The sequence below is a fragment of the Oncorhynchus keta genome, chromosome 28 (genome assembly GCF_023373465.1).
Source record: "Oncorhynchus keta strain PuntledgeMale-10-30-2019 chromosome 28, Oket_V2, whole genome shotgun sequence".
Classification (NCBI taxonomy): Eukaryota; Metazoa; Chordata; class Actinopteri; order Salmoniformes; family Salmonidae; genus Oncorhynchus; species Oncorhynchus keta.
In genome coordinates this window covers 29,999,686-30,022,073 of record NC_068448.1, presented here as the reverse complement: position 1 = coordinate 30,022,073, position 22,388 = coordinate 29,999,686, and the positions used below count along the sequence as shown (strand labels likewise).

The following is a 22,388-nucleotide window of genomic DNA, read 5'->3' as shown; positions in this document are numbered from 1 at the left end:
AAATAAGATGTTTTATCAATTTTCATAAGTATGCTTATGTGGAAAAAGTTACTTGGGGCCCAGAGAGGGGAGAGGTCAGGCTTGTCTTCATATGTAAACGTATCTTTTAAACCTTGTGAAGGGATGACTGAGAGGGAACCAATTATCTCTTGGCTCCACAATGTCTGTGTGCCAGTCACTCCTCTCCGTAAGCTTGTCCAGAAGGGGTTGTATTTTTGTGGGAGTATCTAGGATTGACAATTGATATATGCCATTGGATGAGGTAATGTTTTGGTCCTAAGTGGTACCAAGAACGAGGTAAGAACTTTGTTTTAGGAGAGCAAACTAAACGATAATTTATAGCTAATACTGTCTGGCTATAGGATACTTCTTTTTTCAAGTAAAAGGTTCTTTGTGTAATGTTCATAAGATCTGTTATTTGTCATGTGAGTTTAGGTGGGTGTGTCTTTGCTATAAAGGATCTCAGTTGCCATTATGTTGGCACTCTCAGAGAATTCATTTATAGACACTGAATTGATCCGAGAGTAACAGGGATATGGTGAAGCTCATATAATTAAAGATGGACTTTATGATAACTCTGACTTGTGTGTGGTTTGCTCTCTTGTGATTTGGTAATACAGGAAATTTCCACGACATTTGGCGACGAGGATAGGATAATGAATCTTCACTCGGTGACCGTTCCTGATGATCTAGGTAAATAAATCATGCACGAGTGATCCCTCAAACTTGGGATCTTAGGGAAACCACACTTCGGAAACGAAGCAGATGGACCAACCTTTGATCTGAGAGTAAGCGAGCCGAGTGGATACCACATCTCGAACTGAGTTTCTATTAAAGAGGTGAGCGAACCACACACTTGAAGTCAAGTTTTTTAAATATGCCTCTGTTACGTATACTCTAAGTGTGAATTCCTTTGAAAAGGAGCGCACCTCGGAGGTGTAAGCAGGGCCGAGTCACAGGAGAGTAATCTGAGAGTTTGTGGACTCAAAGATACTCTGCCACTGTCCGGTTGCGAGTGACCAAGAGCTGTCCTGACACTGAATTGATCACAGTGGGGATTGGTGCAGTCTGTGGGGGTGAGGGGCCAGGGTAACTGTGTGTTCTGTGTGAAACATGGTAATTGGTGAAGCCCTATTGGAAGAAGGACCTAATTCTGTGTGTCTGTGTTATTGTCTAAGTGCCCCTCAGAGGTGGTGAATTCCAATTATTTTAAATGTGCTAGCCAGGTATGCCCTGGGTTACTCTGTGTGAGTATTTTGTTATGGGCTCACTAGGTAATATTTGCCGGAGCGTTCTGTGTGAGCGGGGTAGGTTGACTCTGTGTGAGTAACCTTTCAAGTATGTTCTGATGTTCTATGTGAACATCTGACCAATCCTGTGTGGGTGATCCTTAAAGTTCTGTGTGAGTACCTAAGATTTCTTAAGTTTTATATAGATTCTGTGAATTATTTGAAATTATGATAAATTGTATGTTTGTATAATCAATTACGAAAGATTTGATAAAGTAATGCTGAGAATAGAATTAGATACAATTTAAACCACCCATTCGTAGACGTATGTAGGTTTTTAGTTAGTATCTTTAATGGATAATTTGGTAAAGATGTGGGTTTAAGCACTATTAAACTAGTCTACAAAATCTGGGAAATTGAGCTCTAGAAACTTTTGGTTATCTTACCCTAACGATGTAACTATAAAACGCATATTGATTATCTCCGTCTGGGTACAACATTTGAAATAAAACTGCCCTTAAGGTCTGATTCTGATAAAGTTATATTTTTCTTCCCAGTATGAGAGAAATTGCGGGATTTATTGAATAAACTGTTTTCCATAAAGTTAGAGAGAATTCGAGGGAATCTCGACGTAATTTATAATGTCGTACAAAGCCTAAGGTTTTCCATGAAACGAATTATCATTGCGTGATGTAGTAAAGTAATTGAAATACGTTGCATAAGTAAACATAATCTACTTTTATTAAAAGGCGCAAGATCTGTTTCCTAGTCAATAAATGTCGATTTTATTCTTTGATTGCAAATTTATTCATTTGGCATATGAGAATCATAGCCGGAGTAACGCTTGGACCTTTAAAACTAGGTCTATTTTTCTGGGAATTGCCGATAGTGACGTGTCATGATTTTACTTGTAAAGTGGGTTTATTTGCAGAGAATCTTAGTCATTTACATAGCGTTGGTGATATAGTGGTGAGCATAGCTACCTTCCAAGCTGGAGTCCCGCGTTTTTGACTGTAATTAAACTATTTGTATGTTTTGCCTGGAAAGTTATAGTCGCTAGTGTTTGTATAAGATATACACTGAACGTTTTAATAGCTTGTTTGGTTCAAATTGATAGAAGGGATAAATTGAACTTTTTAATAGATTGTTTAGGTTAAATTGATAGACTAATTCATTCAACTAAAAACTGATGCAAGACGATGTCTGTTCACTAAATTATCTGCTGGAATAATGTATTGAGAATTGAGTCGTATTTAACTTACTGTATCAACAGAGGAGACAGTTGCCTAAATTAAAGAAATTCTAAATAATAGCGGAGAGATAATGGCGATAGAGAGGTGCCCACCGAAATGTTTTTCATTCTTATAGATTGACTGACACGTGTTATAATTTTGGAGCTGCGTGTGTTATTTTTTAAAGTCTTGGACATTTCATAAGTGTGAAGAGGAAAGAGAAGAGGAAGTTATAAAGTTTGGTTTTAAAGCTTACGATAGAGGTAAGGAAAAACGTTGAAATGAGAGGGGTTATTTATTTTTGCCCACTGGGAAAAAATAAATAAACAGGTTTAGGATTCTTTCTTCTGGGATGGATAGAAGTTCTCTAAAACATTTGTTATGACTATTTGTTGGTGTTTTTAAAATACTATGTTTGATTTTTTTTATTTTATTTCCTTTGGGTTTGGTGAGTTTTCCATTTGTTTTAGTGCAAAGGTATCTTAAAGGGACATGCACGCACATGGAATTTTAATGAGTTTTTAATTAAACACGTTCATTCTTTTGATAAAGGAATGTTCTGGGAACCCGGAATACAACATGTAGGAACTATTTGACTATTGTTTGCAATTTGTCTAATATAGTAAAAAACACTTCTTTGAAGGGTTTTGTATGACCTCTATAATGACCTTCCGTTGTGGCTTGATCACCCGCATTGGAAGGCCATTTGGATAATGAATTTATGGTCATTTGTAATACTGCTTTCAAGATAATTTGTGTATTTGATAAATATGTTTGAGTTTATAGTTCTTAGCAATATTTGTAATTTAGACCACTGTGAAGAAGGAGGGCATTGCTTTTAACTAAGGATATGATATGCTGCTTTAAGTCTATTTTCCTATGACCATAGGGGTTCAATCATTTTTATTTGTGGGGGGTTTTCAGTTTGGTGATTATAATTTGAAAAGGTTATTTGAATTAATTTTTTTTCCATTAGTAGTTTTGTTTTTTCCATTACTCTCATGGAGAGATATGTGTAAAACATGGGGGATGATTCAGTTTGAGGTTTTGAATTGAAGTTTATACACCTTGGGTGATATGTGAATGAGTGTATTGTATTGTTGAGTGTATTGTATTGTTGTGTTTGTTTTGTTCTATTCCCGAGGGGTATAGGTCTAACTTCTTGATCCTTGGCTCTACGATGGAGTTGACAGTGAGATGGGGAGTATAAGCCAATTTGAAAGAATAGTTTCAATAGAATGTGTTGATATTCTCTTTGAAATATGTTTAGATATGTGTATTAATAATTGGTAAAAGTAATAATTTATCATGTAGTTAATGAACTGAACTAAACTGTTGTTCTGATCTGTTCTTTCGAGGTGATCATGAAAAGTGACATCAGACGGTATCTTAATGCATGGAAGAGATAATTGGACCGAATAGTGTGTGTACCTCAAAATCTCCTCTAACTGGCTGAAGAAGAGTGACAAAGGCATTGAAGAAGGCCTTCCGAACCACTTCTACCGAGAGAAAGGAACCAAGCCAGAAATTGGTGTACAGTATCAGATCTAAGCTATCAACTGCTTTTCTTTCATGCTTCTCTCAGGAGTGTGAGAGAAGAGTCCACATGGAGTAAGCATAGAGGGAGATCTGTTCTAACCTTTTCTTATGATTCTGGTATATTGGTTGACGAATGGACAAGACATAATGAGTGGTAAAGATGAGACATTGAAATTGGGACATTATCATGGGCCATCCACTTTGAACTGTAAAGCTATCTGAAGAAGAAGGAAAAGGACGCCAGAAGAATCAGTGCCTGAGAGGGGGGTCGGTCAACTGTGCAACCATGAAAAAATCTTTAAAATGGCAAAGAGTTAAACGCATCATTCCTGTTTTTGTTTCATTTGAACTGTTTATCAATGATCAAACATACTGCAAGTCCTTGAAACACGTTCTGTTTATCTATTGTTTAATGTATTTAGTGCAAGCAAATTTGTTTTTCCCAGTAGAGTTGTAGTCACATGTTTTGGGGACTTATTATTTTGAATGCTAGAAAATTAACAAAGTATTTAATATATTGTATTAAAACAATTAAGACTTAAAATTCCTTTTTTATTTTGAACAAATGCATGTCTAAGTTTTATGCCATTGGTGTGAGTGGCATTGAGTTCTCACGTTCTCATTGCCACACATTGTCATGCTACCCATAGCATGTTTAGCATGACATGGACTACATTTTTATTTTTTTTAACCTTTATTTAACCAGGCAAGTCAGTTAAGAACATATTCTTATTTTCAATGATGGCCTAGGAACAGTGGGTTAACTGCCTGTTCAGGGGCAGAACGACAGATTTGTACCTTGTCAGCTCAGGGGTTTGAACTCGCAACCTTCCGGTTACTAGTCCAACGCTCTAACCACTAGGCTACGCTGCCACCCCGCACAATGAGTGTTAGCAAAACAGGTTCTAGATTTCAGGCTAATGATTTGGTGTTACTAAATATAAAGTGTAATTGGTGTTACTCTATTTTGATGAAAGGAAATGACTGGTTATCACAATAAATAAAATACAAAATGTGAAGTCATTAAGTTGCCATATAAATTGATTTAAAAATGGGAAGACGCACACAAATACATTTAAATAAATAAAATCTATGAATTAGATGTTTTTTCTAAATTCCATACCAAAATCCATTGCAACTCAAGAATGACTCAAGTGCCATTGAGAATGAACTGCTGCTGACTAATGATAACTAGGGCTGGGTGATTTGGCCAAAATATCATATCACATTTTTATTTTTTTATGGTATGGGTATTTGACAATATTTTGTTTTTTAATAATACAAGTTCTAAATATGCTTCATGAGTAGTGCATATCCCCAGGGAGGCAACAAATACATTCTAAGTGGTTTTAAATGGGGCTTTCTCTCTTCTGATTGTTTTATACTGTTCAATTAAACTTCACCCAAAAATAAATGTTTCGCATTTTCATACATTTACTAAACTCATTTTTTCCACGCTGTAAAACATTTGTCTTTGTATGCCTCTATTTTGTGAAAAAGTCCATCTTCCTTTATCATAATAATGATTGTATGTATCTTCAATGGATTCAACGGCAGTTCATACTTTCGCCACAAGGTGCATTGTGCCATATTCTAAGATGCTTTCGGCACCCGCATTGGTGCCCGTGCTCTCACAGGCACTATTCATGGCATTCAGTGCCTTCAGAAAGAATTCATACCCATTGACTTATTCAACATGTTGTTGTGTTACAGCCTGAATTAAACATGTATTAAATTGATTGTTTGTCACCCATCTACACACAATACCCCATAATGACAAAGTGAAAACATGTTAATAGAAATTAGCTTTGCACACCTGAATTGTACAATATTTGCACATTATTATTTTTAACATTCTTCAAGCTCTGTCAAGTTGGTTGTTCATCATTGCTAGAAAGACAGCCATTTTCATGTATAACCAGAGATTTTCAAGCTTTTTTAAGTCAAAACTGTAACTAGGCCACTCAGGAACATTCAATTTCATCTTGGTAAGCAACTCCAGTGTATATTTGGTCTTGTGTTTTTAGGTTATTGTCCTGCTGAAAGGTGAAATTGTCTCCCAGTGTCTATTGGAAAGCAGACTGAACAAGGTGTTTCTTTAGGATTTTGCATGTGCTTAGCTCTAATCCATTTATTTTTATCATAAAAAACTCCCTAGTCCTTGTCGATGAAAAGCGAACCCATACAATCATGCAACCACCACCATACTTAAAAATATAAATAGTGGTACTCAGTGATGTGTTGTGTTGGAGTTGCCCCAAACATAACGCTTTGTATTCAGGACAAAGTACATTTCTTTGCCACATTTTTCACAGTTTTACTTTTGTGCCTTACTGCAAACATGATGCAAGTTTTAGAATATTTGTATTCTGGAAAGTTTTCCTTGTATTTCACTCTGTCATTTAGGTTAGTATTGTGGAGTAACTACAATGTTGTTGATCCATCCAAATGTTTCTCCTGTAACTGTTTTAAAGACATCATTGGCTTCATGGTGAAATCCCTGAGCGGTTTCCTTCCTCTCCGGCAACTGAGTTAGGAATGACGCCTGTATCTTTGTAGTGACTGGTTGTATTGATACACTATCCAAAGTGTAATTAATAACTTCGCCATGCTCAAAGGGATATTCAATGTCTGCTTTTTTATTTTCACCCATCTTCCAATAGGTGTCCTTCTTTGCGAGGCATTGGAAAACTTCCCTGATCTTGGTAGTTGAATCTGTGTTTGAAATTCACTGTTCGACAGAGGGACCTTGCAGATAATTGTATGTGTAGAGTACACTTATTGTGTGACTTGTTAAGCAAAGTTTTTCAAAATGTGGAAAAAGTCAAGGGGTGTGAATACTTTCTGAAGGCAGTGTAAAGTACATGTGCACACCCAAAACTCTGCTAGCAAATTAGCCGTTCGCAACTGTTAGCAGTCTTTTACTGGTGATAAGAACGGACGATTGCCATACTTTTTAGAGTTTCATTACTCAGTTATTACATTTATATAACATTTACCAAACGTAAAGTAAAAATCCAAACCAGTTTGTGCATTAACTGTATAACGTCTACCTTTGACTCATTCCTCTCTGCCTCCTTCTTTCCACTCCTCTCCTCTTTTGACCTCACCCTCTCACCTTCCCCCTACTCACAAGGCAGGCAATACGCTTGACCTCATCTTTACTAGATGCTGTTCTTCCACTAACCTCATTGCAACTCCCCTCCAAGTCTCCGACCACTACCTTGTATCCTTTTCCCTCTCGCTCTCATCCAACACTTCCCACACTGCCCCTACTCGGATGGTATCGCGCCGTCCCAACCTTCGCTCTCTCTCCCCCGCTACTCTCTCCTCTTCCATCCTATCTTCTCTTCCCTCTGCTCAAACTTTCTCCAACCTATCTCCTGATTCTGCCTCCTCAACCCTCCTCTCCTCCCTTACTGCATCCTTTGACTCCCTATGTCCCCTATCCTCCAGGCCGGCTCGGTCCTCCCCTCCCGCTCCGTGGCTCGACGACTCATTGCGAGCTCACAGAACAGGGCTCCGGGCAGCCGAGCGGAAATGGAGGAAAACTCGCCTCCCTGCGGACCTGGCATCCTTTCACTCCCTCCTCTCTACATTTTCCTCCTCTGTCTCTGCTGCTAAAGCCACTTTCTACCATTCTAAGTTCCAAGCATCTGCCTCTAACCCTAGGAAGCTCTTTGCCACCTTCTCCTCCCTCCTGAATCCTCCCCCCTCCCTCCTCCCCCTCTCTGCAGATGACTTCGTCAACCATTTTGAAAAGAAGGTCGATGACATCCGATCCTCGTTTGCTAAGTCAAACGACACCGCTGGTTCTGCTCACACTGCCCTACCCTATGCTCTGACCTCTTTCTCCCCTCTCTCTCCAGATGAAATCTCGCGTCTTGTGACGGCCGGCCGCCCAACAACCTGCCCGCTTGACCCTATCCCCTCCTCTCTTCTCCAGACCATTTCCGGAGACCTTCTCCCTTACCTCACCTCGCTCATCAACTCATCCCTGACCGCTGGCTACGTCCCTCCCGTCTTCAAGAGAGCGAGAGTTGCACCCCTTCTGAAAAAACCTACACTCGATCCCTCCGATGTCAACAACTACAGACCAGTATCCCTTCTCTCTTTTCTCTCCAAAACTCTTGAGCGTGCCGTCCTTGGCCAGCTCTACCGCTATCTCTCTCAGAATGACCTTCTTGATCCAAATCAGTCAGGTTTCAAGACTAGTCATTCAACTGAGACTGCTCTTCTCTGTATCACGGAGGCGCTCCGCACTGCTAAAGCTAACTCTCTCTCCTCTGCTCTCATCCTTCTAGACCTATCGGCTGCCTTCGATACTGTGAACCATCAGATCCTCCTCTCCACCCTCTCCGAGTTGGGCATCTCCGGCGCGGCCCACGCTTGGATTGCGTCCTACCTGACAGGTCGCTCCTACCAGGTGGCGTGGCGAGAATCTGTCTCCTCACCACGCGCTCTCACCACTGGTGTCCCCCAGGGCTCTGTTCTAGGCCCTCTCTTATTCTCGCTATACACCAAGTCACTTGGCTCTGTCATAACCTCACATGGTCTCTCCTATCATTGCTATGCAGACGACACACAATTAATCTTCTCCTTTCCCCCTTCTGATGACCAGGTGGCGAATCGCATCTCTGCATGTCTGGCAGACATATCAGTGTGGATGACGGATCACCACCTCAAGCTGAACCTCAGCAAGACGGAGCTCCTCTTCCTCCCGGGGAAGGACTGCCCGTTCCATGATCTCGCCATCACGGTTGACAACTCCATTGTGTCCTCCTCCCAGAGCGCTAAGAACCTTGGCGTGATCCTGGACAACACCCTGACGTTCTCAACTAACATCAAGGCGGTGTCCCGTTCCTGTAGGTTCATGCTCTACAACATCCGCAGAGTACGACCCTGCCTCACACAGGAAGCGGCGCAGGTCCTAATCCAGGCACTTGTCATCTCCCGTCTTGATTACTGCAACTCGCTGTTGGCTGGGCTCCCTGCCTGTGCCATTAAACCCCTACAACTCATCCAGAACGCCGCAGCCCGTCTGGTGTTCAACCTTCCCAAGTTCTCTCACGTCACCCCGCTCCTCCGCTCTCTCCACTGGCTTCCAGTTGAAGCTCGCATCCGCTACAAGACCATGGTGCTCGCCTACGGAGCTGTGAGGGGAACGGCACCTCAGTACCTCCAGGCTCTGATCAGGCCCTACACCCAAACAAGGGCACTGCGTTCATCCACCTCTGGCCTGCTCGCCTCCCTACCACTGAGGAAGTACAGTTCCCGCTCAGCCCAGTCAAAACTGTTCGCTGCTCTGGCCCCCAATGGTGGAACAAACTCCCTCACGACGCCAGGACAGCGGAGTCAATCACCACCTTCCGGAGACACCTGAAACCCCACCTCTTCAAGGAATACCTAGGATAGGGTAAGTAAGGGTAGGTAATCCTTCTCCCCCCCAACAAGATTTAGATGCAAGTGGCTGTTCCACTGGTTGTCATAAGGTGTATGCACCAATTTGTAAGTCGCTCTGGATAAGAGCGTCTGCTAAATGACTTAAATGTAAATGTAAAAAATGTAAAATGCGGTTTGTCGACCAATAATTAATGCTAACTGCTAACTAACTTCAATGTAAAACATGCTATGCTAAATGGGCACATAATGTACACAAATGATAGATTACACAGAGTACCCTGACTTGAAAAACACACAGGCAACCTTAAATTCAGCCTTAATATTCCACATTTTTGTTTTTCAAATATGAATACAGCCTGTGGAGCAGGCTACCCAGGGATATGTACAGGTGACCCAGTATTTATATTAAGTGAGATGTAATGGCCCTACTTTGGGTGAAGAAGAGCAAGAGCTAGGCAGATGGGCCAACCTCAAGTAAAATCCTGATAGAGAAACTTGGATAATGCTCATTAGGCCATACAATGGAAAGCGGACAAGCTCGTTCCTCCCTATTTCAGTCCATTTTCTTCCATTTGGTACCTGATGAACACAACCCTGAACACTCACATTGTAGCCTCCCAGATGACCCCGCAATGTTGCCTGGGCAACCCTGGTCCAACTGACTCTGAGAAGGGTGGTGTTCAACACCTCCACTGCCACGTCCTGTGGGGAAGCTGTAGGCACTAGAGAGGACAGGCACCAATCAGTAGCAATAGTACAAGCACACAAGCGCACGCACACGCACACACTAGACAAAGGGTAGGTAGCACACAAGAAATACAACATCAAGAACGAACAAACACACTATATAAAACAAAAGCATTTCCACTTCTGTATGAAACTATGAAGGGTACGTATTAGTACAGTCTATGTAGAGGGCGGGGAGGAGGGTTATAGTAAGGAGGGTGTGAAAAACAAAACTAAAATCCATTATCCTTTGTGTCATTATGTGTAAAATCTCACAATTTGCTAAGACAAAGGTGAGAATTTGACTTGCAAACTCTCTGCAACGGTTCCAATTTCTTATGTGAGGGGACTACTTGAAGTACACCTACATAGGACTGGGGTGATATCCAGAAAAAAAATGACAGACACTTAACCTGATACATTATCCCGAAAACAATGCCAAAAGACAACTGAAGACAAGAAAATGGGGGAGATGCAATGTTCACATAAATTAATAATATTGGTCTCTTTGTCAAAAATGGCAGTTGGGTCACTTAACAGAGTAGTACCAGGATACACTACAACACCAACTGCACATCAGAACAGTAGATAAACAATGGAAATGGAAAATGTATGATACAACCAATGATGATTATTTGCTTTATATACTGTATATAACTAAGAGTAGAAAAATGGTTTTAATTCAGGAGCAACATGCCTCCCCTGGGTGGGCTTGGTAAAACACACATTATGATACACCTATCCAGCCTTAAAAGTATACATCCCAATAATATCTCCTTTCTCCTGAAGTGCGTACTCATTCACTAGTTCCTTTCAAATCAGTGAAGAAACTTTGAGTTTATACTGTATTCAGTTGAAGTCGGAAGTTTACATACACCTTAGCCAAATACATTTAAACCCAGTTTTTCCACAATTCCTGACATTTAATCCTTGTAAAAATTCCCTGTTTTAGGTCAGTTAGGATCACCACTTTATTTTAAGAATGTGGAATGTCAGAATAATAGTAGAGAATGATTTATTTCAGCTTTATTTTCTTTCATCACATTCCCAGTGGAATTTTGGTAGCGTTGCCTTGAAATTGTTTAACTTGGGTCAAACATTTTGGGTAGCCTTCCACAAGCTTCCCACAATAAATTGGGTGAATTTTGGCCCATTCCTCCTGACAGAGCTGGTGTAACTGATTCAGGTTTGTTGGCCTCCTTGCTCACACACGCTTTTTCAGTTCTACCCACAAATGTTCTATAGGATTGAGGACAGGGCTTTGTGATGGCTACTCCAATACCTTGACGTTGTTGTCCTTAAGCCATTTTGCCACAACTTTGGAAGTTTGCTTGGGGTCATTGTCGTTTTGGAAGACCCATTTGCGACCAAGCTTTAACTTCCTTCCTAACTGATGTCTTGAGATGTTGCTTTAATATATCCACATAATTTTCCTTCCTCATGACTCATGATGCAATCTATTTTGTGAAGTGCACCAGTCCCTCCTGCAGCAAAGCACCCCACAACATGATGCTGCCACCGCCATGCTTCACAGTTGGGATGGTGTTCTTCGGCTTGCAAGCCTCCCCCTTTTTCCTCCAAGCATAACGATGGTCATTATGGCCAAAAAGTTCTATTTTTGTTTCATCAGACCAGAGGACATTTCTCCAAAAAGTACGATCTTTGTCCCCATGTGCAGTTGCAAACCGTAGTCTGGCTTTTTTATGTCAGTTTTGGAGCAGTGTCATCTTCCTTGCCAAGCGGCCTTTCAGGTTATGTCGATATTGGACTTGTTTTACTTAGAATATAGATACTTTTCTACCCGTTTCCTCCAGCATCTTCACAAGGTCCTTTGCTGCTGTTCTGGGATTGATTTGCACTTTTCATACCAAAGTACGTTCATCTCTAGGAGACAGAACGAGTCTCCTTCCTAAGCGGTATGACAGCTGCATGGTCCCATGGTGTTTATTCTTGCGTACTATTGTTTGTACAGATGAACGTGGTACCTTCAGGCATTTGGAAATTGCTCCCAAGGATGAACCAGACTTGTGGAGGTCAACAATTGTTTTTCTGAGGTCTTGGCTGATTTCTTTTGATTTTCCCATGATGTCAAGCAAAGAGGCACTGAGTTTGAAGGTAGGCCTTGAAATGCATCCACAGGTACACCTCCAATTGACTCAAATTATGTCAATTAGCCTATCAGAAGCTTCTCAAGCCATATCAAGCCATACCATCAAGCTGTTTAAAAGGCAAAGTCAACTTAGTGTATGTAAACTTCTGACCCACTGGAATTGTGATACAGTAATTACTTTAGTCATGCACAAAGTAGATGTCCTAACTGACTTGCCAAAACTATAGTTTGTTAACAAGAAATTTGTGGAGTGGTTGAAAAACTTGTTTTAATGACTCCAACATAAGTGTATGTAAATTTCTGACTTCAACTGCATATAAGGGAAGTGAACGTACACACTTTGGGACGAGGGACTGATAATTGGGACATTTCCAAAAAGAGGCCATATGTATGAAGTTCACGGGATTAAAGGAAAAACTCTGGTGGTCTGTTACTCACAGTCTTCCCCGGAGTACCCTGTCACTACTTTGGGTTCTGGGCCCCAGCCGTGACTGTTGCGACTCTGGATCTTGATCTCGTAGGGGACGAATGTGGGGGTGTTCTTGATGACAAAGGCGTGTCTCTTGACAAGATGCTCTTTCCAGATATCTTCTACTCCCAGTTTCCTGTAGCTCAACTTGTACTCCAGGCCTGGACCATTGTGCTCCACAGGCAATAGTGGCTGTGACAGAGGACAACACAACAGAAAATATGTCATTAAACACATAAAGGTATCTACAACATACTCTACCTGTATCTAAGACATACAGCATACAATTGCTGCCTTTAAGGGTAGCTATAGATGCAGTTATGAGTCTCTCTCACCTCCCAACTGATATCCATTTGATGGGGCAGATGACCCTGAATTTTGATGTTTTCTGGGTTTTTATCAGGAGCTGTGAGGACATATGCATTATTATATAGTTTGCTCTGTGTTGAGACAATTCCTTTAGGGCGCATATGGCCAAAATTACTCTTCACATGACAATGGCCAGTTCATTGAAAACTTTGAAATCCTCTTAACTTATATATAAAGTACACAGTTAATCATGTATAATAAGATGATTATAACAGGTTACAGAGAAAGTCAAACCTGCAGGAGGGGTTTTGTATCGGTCTGTGGGGTTGCTTGGGGGCCCTTTCCCAATGCCATTAACTGCATACACTCTAAACTGGTAGTTCAGGTGGCCGTGTAATGTCAACAAAGCTGTGACCTGGTTGCCAGGGACTCGCTGGAGTTCTCGCCAGGTCCCAGGATCCCACTGACTCTCCTCGTACTCCACTACGAACTCTGTGCTCGCACAGTATACAAAATCATAAATTAGCCATTCAGAAATAAATATACTGTTTACTGAAAAAGTACTACATTGTATGTCTACATTAGGAAATATCGAAATACACTACGTGTATATAAGTATGCTCGTCGAACATATCATTCCAAAATCATGGGTATTAATATGGAGTTGGTTCCCCTTTTGCTGCTATAACAGCCTCGACTCTTCTGGGAAGGCTGTCCACCACAGTAGATGTTGGAACATTGCTGCGGGGACTTGCTTCCATTCAACCACAAGAGCATTAGTGAGGTCGGGCACTGGTGTTGGGCGATTAGGCCTGGCTCGCAGTCGGCATTCCAATTCATCCCAAAGGTGTTCGATGGGGTTGAGATCAGGGCTCTGTGCAGGCCAGTCAAGTTCTTCCACACAGATCTCGGCAAACCATTTCTGTATGGACCTCGCTTTGTGCACGGGGGCATTGTCATGCTGAAACAGGAAAGGTACTTCCCCAAACTGTTGCCACAAATCTGGAAGCACAGAATCGTCTAGAATGTCATTGTATGCTTTAGTGTTAAGATTTCCCTTCACTGGAAAAAGGGAGACTAAACAATGAAAAACAGCCACAGACCATTATTCCTCCAACACCAAACTTTACAGGTGGCACTATGGATTCGGGCAGGTAGGGTTCTCATGGCAACCAGATTCGTCTGTCAGACTGCCAGATGGTGAACGCGTGATTCATCACTCTAGAGAACGCATTTCCACTGTTGCAGAGTAAAATGGCGGCTTTACACCACTCCAGCTGACGCTTGGTATTGCACATGTTGATCTTACACTTGTGTGCGGCTGCTCGGCCATGGAAACCCATTTCATGAAGCTCTCAGCGAAAAGTTATTGTACTGATGTTGCTTCCAGAGGCAGTCTGGAACTTGGTAGTGAGCGTTGCAACTGAGGACAGGCGATTTTTACATGCTACGCGCTTCAGCACTCGGCGGTCCCGTTCTGTGAGCTTGTGTGGCCTACCACTTCACGGCTGAGCCGTTGTTGCTCCTAGACATTTCAACTTCACAATAGTGTACCTTGTCTGTGCATATATTTCACATTATAGAAATCTCTTTTTACAGTTTCAGGAAAGGGGTTGTCTGTGCATATATTTCACATTATAGAAATCTCTTTTTACAGTTTCAGGAAAGGGGTTATAATACTGTATATTGAGGAAGAACACCCCCAAGTGTTACATGACAATCAATGTTTTTAGTACACTGAACAAAAATATAAACGAAACATATAATGTGTTGGTCCCATGTTTCATTAACTGACATAAAAGATCCCAGACATTTTACATACGCACAAAAGGTGAATTACTCTCAAATGTTTTGCACAAAATTTGTTTACATCCCTGTTAGTGAGCATTTCTCGTTTGCCAATATAATTCATCCACCTGACTGGTATGGTATATCAAGAAGCTGATTAAACAGCATAATTATTAGACAGGTGCACCTTGTGCTGGGGACAATAAAAGGCCACTCGAAAATGTGCAGTTTTGTCACACAACACAAGGCCACAGATGTTAAACGTGAGGGAGCCTGCAATTGGCATGCTGACTGCAGGAATATCCATCAGAGCTGTTGCCAGAGAATTGAATGCTAATTTCTCTACCATGAGCCGCCTCCAATGTCGTTTTCGAGAATTTAGCAGTACATTCAACCGGCCTCACAACCGCCGATCACATGTATGGTGTCGTGTTGGCAATCGATTTGCTGATACCAACGCTGTGAAGAGAGTACCCCATGGTTACGGTGGGGTTATGGTATGGGCAGGCACAAGCTACGGACAATGAACACAACTCCATTTTATCGATGGTAATTTGAATGCACAGAAATACCGTGATGAGATCCTGAGGCCCATTGTTGTGCCATTCATCCATCGCTGTTGCCATCACCTCATGTTCCTGCATGTCACCCACTGAGCACGTTTGGGATGCTCTGGATCGATGTGCACAACAGCGTGTTCCAGTTCCCGCCAATATCCAGCAACTTCGCACAGCCATTGACGAGGAGTGGGACAAAATTTCCTTGGTCACAATCAACAGCCTGATCAACTCTATGTGAAAGAGATGTGCCGCGCTGCATGAGGCAAATGGTGGTCACACCAGATACTGACTGGTGTCGACCAAACTTTTTTTTTTAAAGTTATCCGTGACCAACAGATGCATATCTGTATGTGAAATCCATAGATTAGGGCCTAATTTATTTATTTAAATTGACTGATTTCCTTATATGAACTGTAACTCAGTAAAATCTTTGAAATTGTTGCATGTTGTGTTTATATTTTTGTTCAGTATATGTTTGTAGTATGCTGAAACTGGGACCACATTTGATCTTCTCTTTCTAGTCCCACAGGTACGGTGTACATTTGAGGACATCTCTCCTTCCTGTAGCAAAAGGTTGAGGGTGAAGACAGCTGACTGTGGTAGCCAGGCCTACCAGTGGCAGAGCTGTTGTGGTCGTCACCGGGTACCCAGGCCAACCGGACACTCCAGGTCTTTTGTTCAGACAGCTCCACATCCTCTGGCGCATCAGGGACATCTGAAACAACATAACAGCAACATTGTAATCACATTATGATGGTCGGGTGCACAGTTTCAGTCATTTGAGGACCGCATTCCTGCTACATTTCGTCTTTGACCGCCTTATATAGTAACTAGGGACTGACTACCTGTGACACCTGGGACATGTTCATTGGGGCATGCAATGGACAAAAATGTATAATTTTAGTTTTCCTTTGCAAAACAAAACATTTGTTTGTTTTTTTCCAAAGGAAAACTAAAATTATACATTTTTGTCCAGCTAGTCCTTCCCTCTTTCAGTCTATTTTCTTCCGTTTGGTGAACTCTTGGTGCACTCTTCAGCCAATCAGTAAGATCCCTATTAAGCACTGTAGGTTCCAAAGATAAATCAAAACCGTCTGGACTGCGGACCTCCAGGGCCTGAATTGTGCACTTCAGCACTACGGACGTAGTACAATGGCATTACTGAAACTGACAGTGATGCTGCTTACCCAGTACAGTAACAAGTGCAGAGGCGGTGTCCTGGTCTAGATTGGTTCTGGCGGTACATGTGTATGTTCCCTTGTCGCTTTGGTTTACATTGATAATTTGTAGCATTCCATCATCCAGAAAATATCTAATAATAAAATCACATTTATAAAGAGAGACTCATAATACATTCACTTGTATCATTGGTAAAGCTGTCAATCTTAATAGGTGGTTTCTATGAATATTTCCGTAATCTTTGTGAGGTGATCCAACTTCCTACACTCTTGTAATAGTATAGTGATGAATACAAAATGGGGTAACAATCCCATTAGGGTATCTTACCTGGACTGTTCTGTGAATGGGGGTATCTCTTCCCCATCCTTGCTCCAGACTATTTGAAACTCGTTCCTAAGAGATATATCATACTCTGCTTGGCATGTAAGCTGGGCTGTGGTTCCACTTAATATGTGCAGGTCCTGCGGCGGCTCCACGATTTGGGTGGGATCTGAAACATACAAATACATTTACCGGGTGAATAAAACAAGATCTTAAACTCTTCTGATGTTCAGTTACATTTGAAAGTCTCGCGGGCCATATTTGAAGTCTCATGGTAGCTATGTAAGTCCGGTGAGAGAGAGTTACAGACATTTTACACAGGCTGAACTGAACTATGTCTGGAGGATAATGAATGCCATATTTTCCCTGCTACCTTTCCTGTCACCACTTATCTGAAAGGACTAGATGAATAAAAGCAATATAGCTGAAAGCCAACATCCTTATTATTTGTCCTAAATCCAATTTCCTTCAAAATGCAAATGAAAAAAACCTAATGATAAGCCATTCAATGCTGTCTAAGGTGTAGAAATACCTTTGACGTCCAACAAGGCTGTGATGGCTGATTTTCCCTCCGAATTGGTGGCTAAACATACATATTCCCTACTGTCTTCTTTCCCTGCCTGGTTAATCTGCAGCGATCCATTCTTAAAAACTGAGAATCGTTCCCCCTCAACAGATTCCGTAGTGTCATCCTTGTTCCTAGAAGACAAGCATTTCAGAGTTGCCATTTGTTGTTTTCCTACCGGACATGTACATGTTAAAACTGCATTGGATATACAATAATTACACAAAAACATTTCATTGCAACACAAATTGAATTCTAATACGTTGTAAATGCATTCCACCCGTTTTTGCTTTCAAGGACACCTGAAAAGCCTGTTTGAAGTGAAATTTTAGTTCCTAAATTCATTACACATTTGGAAAACAGTTTATCTAATCATTTAACATGCCATGTTAAAATTGCAAATGGAATTGTGTGTGGAACTTCCAGTAGGGTTGGTTTGCACTCTTCCTCATTTTGTTAAGGTGTTGGCGAATGAAACAAGTGGAACTCATGAGTCCTATATGAAATTTGAATGGGTCAAGGTCAATGGGTCTAAGAGAGTGTTCCCTATCTAAACACCAAAAGAGAAGGATTAGGGATGGTGTTAGTGAAAGAGATAATCAGAATATAAGGAGATGAACAGAGGAAAAGTGTCACAGAACTGCCCAGATGGTGGACAAATGAAGAATAGGGTGATGTATGATATATAAACAGCAGCAGAGAAAGAATTAAGGACGATTCGGGCATTGTTCACCACCCAAATAATAAACAATAAAAGTCAATAATAAAAAACAAATCGCTCACTCACAAATTTGACTTCAAAACTGGATGCGTGCTGAATCCTTGTTCATAGTGAATCAAATGAACAGCACACCAAAAAGTGATCGTCAAAATGTAATGGCAAATACATTAATTATTGAAGATAACCTTTTGCAGTGCTTTCCATACCAGTCACTACAGGTGTTCACCAACAACAGCAGTGGAGGAGAAATAGGCTGGTGGCTCAACTCACCAGGAAACAGTGGATGGAGGAGAGCTGAATACTTTGCAGTCCATGATGATGTCCCTCCCTTGCACTACTGAATATCGCTGGTAATCCTTAGTCAGCATCCGAGGTGGGAGATCTATGGGGGAAGCAAAAACATAAAGCTATCAACCATGGTATAGGTTAATGATTGGTTTATTGGTGATACTATCATGAGGAAGAATTTGGGTGGTTTTAGGTAAGCTGTTCTAGTTTGAGAAAAGTAATTGTTAGCTTGGAATGTCCAAGCATAGCCTCGTCCATGATCTGTTTGTGCTATGCTGCTCTGCTTCTCGGATAGGACTGGTTGTGTGTGTGTTCTGTGGCCAGCAGAGGTTGCAACAGTACAATAAACACACTTGCATGCATTCCCACATGCCAGCACACTCACTATTATACTGTACATCTTACGGAGAAATCACTGTCAGATCCATCAAACATTAGTCAAATTAAGCAGTAATACATGAGGCAATGTGTTATGACATTTTTATCATGGCTGTGATGTAGTCATAGCCACGAGGCGAAGCCACGAGTTCTCTTAAAAGATTAGCCCCCTTTTTTCAATTTTCGCCTAAAATGACATACCCAACTGCCTGTAGCTCAAGCCCTGAAGCAAGGATATGCAAATATGGAAATTTTGAACATAAATATACTGCTCAAAAAAATAAAGGGAACACTTAAACAACACAATGTAACTCCAAGTCAATCACACTTCTGTGAAATCAAACTGTCCACTTAGGAAGCAACACTGATTGACAATAAATTTCACATGCTGTTGTGCAAATGGAATAGACAACAGGTGGAAATTATAGGCAATTAGCAAGACACCCCCAATAAAGGAGTGGTTCTGCAGGTGGGGACCACAGACCACTTCTCAGTTCCTATGCTTCCTGGCTGATGTTTTGGTCACTTTTGAATGTTGGCGGTGCTTTCACTCTAGTGGTAGCATGGTCTACAACCCATACACAAGTGGCTCAGGTAGTGCAGCTCATCCAGGATGGCACATCAATGCGAGCTGTGGCCGAAGGTTTGCTGTGTCTGTCAGCGTAGTGTCCAGAGCATGGAGGCGCTACCATGAGACAGGCCGGTACATCAGGAGACGTGGAGGAGGCCGTAGGAGGGCAACAACCCAGCAGCATGACCGCTACCTCCGCCTTTGTGCAAGGAGGAGCACTGCCAGAGCCCTGCAAAATGACCTCCAGCAGGCCACAAATGTGCATGTGTCTGCTCAAACGGTCAGAAACAGATTCCATGAGGGTGGTATGAGGGCCCAATGTCCACAGGTGGGGGTTATGCTTACAGCCCAACACCGTGCAGGACGTTTTTCATTTGCCAGAGAACACCAAGATTGGCAAATTGTCCACTGGCGCGCTGTGCTCTTCACAGATGAAAGCAGGTTCACACTGAGCACATGTGACAGACATGACAGAGTCTGGAGACGCCGTGGAGAACGTTCTGCTGCCTGCAACATCCTTCAGCATGACCGGTTTAGCGGTGGGTCAGTCATGGTGTGGGGTGGCATTTCTTTGGGGGGCCGCACAGCCTTCCATGTGCTCGCCAGAGGTAGCCTGACTGCCATTAGGTATCGAGATGAGATCCTCAGACCCCTTGTGAGACCATATGCTGGTGCGGTAGGTATTTGGTAGCATTGCCTTTATATTGTTTAACTTGGGTCAAACGTTTCAGGTAGCCTTCCACAAGCTTCCCACAATAGGTTGGGTGAATGTTGACCAATTCCTCCTGACAGAGCTGGTGTAACTGAGTCAGGTTTGTAGGCCTCCTTGCTCGCACACACCTTTTCAGTTCTGCCCACAAATGTTCTATAGGATTGAGGTCAGGGCTTGTGATGGCCACTCCAATAGCTTGACCTTGTTGCCCTTAAGCCATTTTGTCACAACTTTGGAAGTATGCTTGGGGTTATTGTCAATATGGAAGACCCATTTGCGACCAAGCTTTAACTTCCTGACTGATCTTGAGATGTTGCTTCAATATATGTACATAATTTTCCTGCTTCATGATGCCATCTATTTTGTGAAGTTCACCAGTCCCTCCTGCAGCAAAGCACCCCCACAACATCATGCTGCCACCCCCGTGCTTCACGGTTGGGATGGTGTTCTTCGGCTTGCAAGCCTCCCCCTTTTTCTCCAAACATAAAGATGGTCATAATGGCCAAACAGTTCTATTTTTGTTTCATCAGACCAGAGGACATTTCTCCAAAAAGTACGATCTTTGTCCCCATGTGCAGTTGCAAACCATAGTCTGTCTTTTTTATTGCGGTTTTGGAGCAGTGGCATCTTCCTTGCTGAGTGGCCTTTCACGTTATGTCGATATAAGACTCGTTTTACTGTGGATATAGATACTTTTGTACCGGTTTCCTCCAGCACCTTCACAAGGTCCTTTGCTGCTGTTCTGGGATTGATTTGCACCTTTCGCACCAAAGTACGTTCATCTCTAGGAGACCGAACGAGCCACCTTCCTGAGTGGTATGACGGCTGCGTACAGATGAACGTGGTAGCTTCAGGCATTTGGAAATTGCTCCCAAGAATGAACCAGACTTGTGAAGGTCTACAATATTTTTGCTGAGGTCTTGGTTGATTTCTTTTGATTTTCCCATGATGTCAAGCAAAGAGGCACTGAGTTTGAAGGTAGTCCTTGAAATACATCCACAGGTACATATCCAATTGACTCAAATTATGTCAATTAGCCTATCAGAAGCTTCTAAAGCCATAACATCATTTTATGGAATTTTCTAAGCTGTTTAAAGACACAGTCAACTTAGTGTATGTAAACTTCTGACCCACTGGAATTGTGATACGTATGTGTATGTGACCAATAACATTTGATAGTTAATTATAAGTGAAATAATCTGTCTGTAAACAATTTTTTGAAAAATTACTTGTTGTCATGCACAAAGTAGAAGTCCTAACCGACTTGCCAAAACTATAGTTTGTAAACAAGAAATTTGTAGAGTGGTTGAAAAACAAGTTTAATTGACTCCAACATAAGTGTATGTAAACTTCTGACTTCAACTGTGTATGTATGTATGTATGTATGTATGTATGTATGTATGTATGTATGTATGTATGTATGTATGTATGTATGTATGTATGTATGTATGTATGTATGTATGTATGTATGTATGTATGTATGTATGTAAGTATGTATATACACACACGTGTGTATATATAGACACATATACATATACACGTGTTTGTTTTGGACTTTGTCCCCGTCATGTTCATGACGTACGCTTTTGGGTAGTGAAATTAAAAAACCCTATGTCATATTCGTGCACCTGTCTCCAATCACTATACAACGTGACAGACAGCTAGTGAAAAATGCATGCTTGCAACATCTGCATAGTGCGAATCCCGGCCCATGGAATAAAAGTGGGGCTTTTAATGCTCAAATTAAATTAATGCTGATAAATAATTACATCCATAGGCCTAATGGGCACATGCTCAAACTCACACACTTTGGATAGACTTAAAGGGGCAATCTGTAGTTGCTACATCCATTTTTGGACTTATAAATTATATATATTCATGTAAAGATAAAATGTAATCGTATTATATGTAGTAGAAAGTGATGGGTTAGAAGAAGCCCACATAACCAACCCGTAAAGTATAAATGTGCATCCATATAAGGCCAGCTATGTAAACTTTAACATTGATTTATCCTGCAAAAGATGTCATTCAATTGGTAACATACATTTTTGTCTTCTTCTAATGCCTCTCAAAGGGAAAGTCATCTTTAAAAAGTAACTGAATGTAATCAGATTACATTACTGAGTACTTTTAGAAAGTAACCTATCCAACCCCGAATGACAATATATTTTCTATTCTATTCATATACCGCATAGCAGCCTAGCTATTTGAAAAAAATGTATACCTTGCACAGATGGGGCAGCATTGATGAAAGGGTGTCCCATTGACTCCATGGTATATAACAGGTT

General features: G+C 41.5%; 1 protein-coding gene across 3 annotated transcripts in view; it reads right to left on the bottom strand.

Annotated features, from left to right (window-relative positions):
• Positions 1-22,388, bottom strand: part of chl1a (cell adhesion molecule L1-like a) — a 138,820-nt gene that overhangs the window by 40,343 nt on the left and 76,089 nt on the right. For all 3 annotated transcript variants that reach the window (XM_035740681.2, XM_035740679.2, XM_035740680.2), the window contains exons 11-19: positions 18,422-18,533; positions 17,398-17,564; positions 16,872-17,034; positions 16,553-16,677; positions 15,979-16,080; positions 13,312-13,509; positions 13,044-13,114; positions 12,678-12,900; positions 10,010-10,125 (exon numbers count right to left, since the gene is read on the bottom strand). In XM_035740681.2, coding sequence (XP_035596574.1) covers positions 10,010-10,125; positions 12,678-12,900; positions 13,044-13,114; positions 13,312-13,509; positions 15,979-16,080; positions 16,553-16,677; positions 16,872-17,034; positions 17,398-17,564; positions 18,422-18,533 — 1,277 coding nt within the window. The remainder of the gene's footprint in view (positions 1-10,009; positions 10,126-12,677; positions 12,901-13,043; positions 13,115-13,311; positions 13,510-15,978; positions 16,081-16,552; positions 16,678-16,871; positions 17,035-17,397; positions 17,565-18,421; positions 18,534-22,388) is intronic.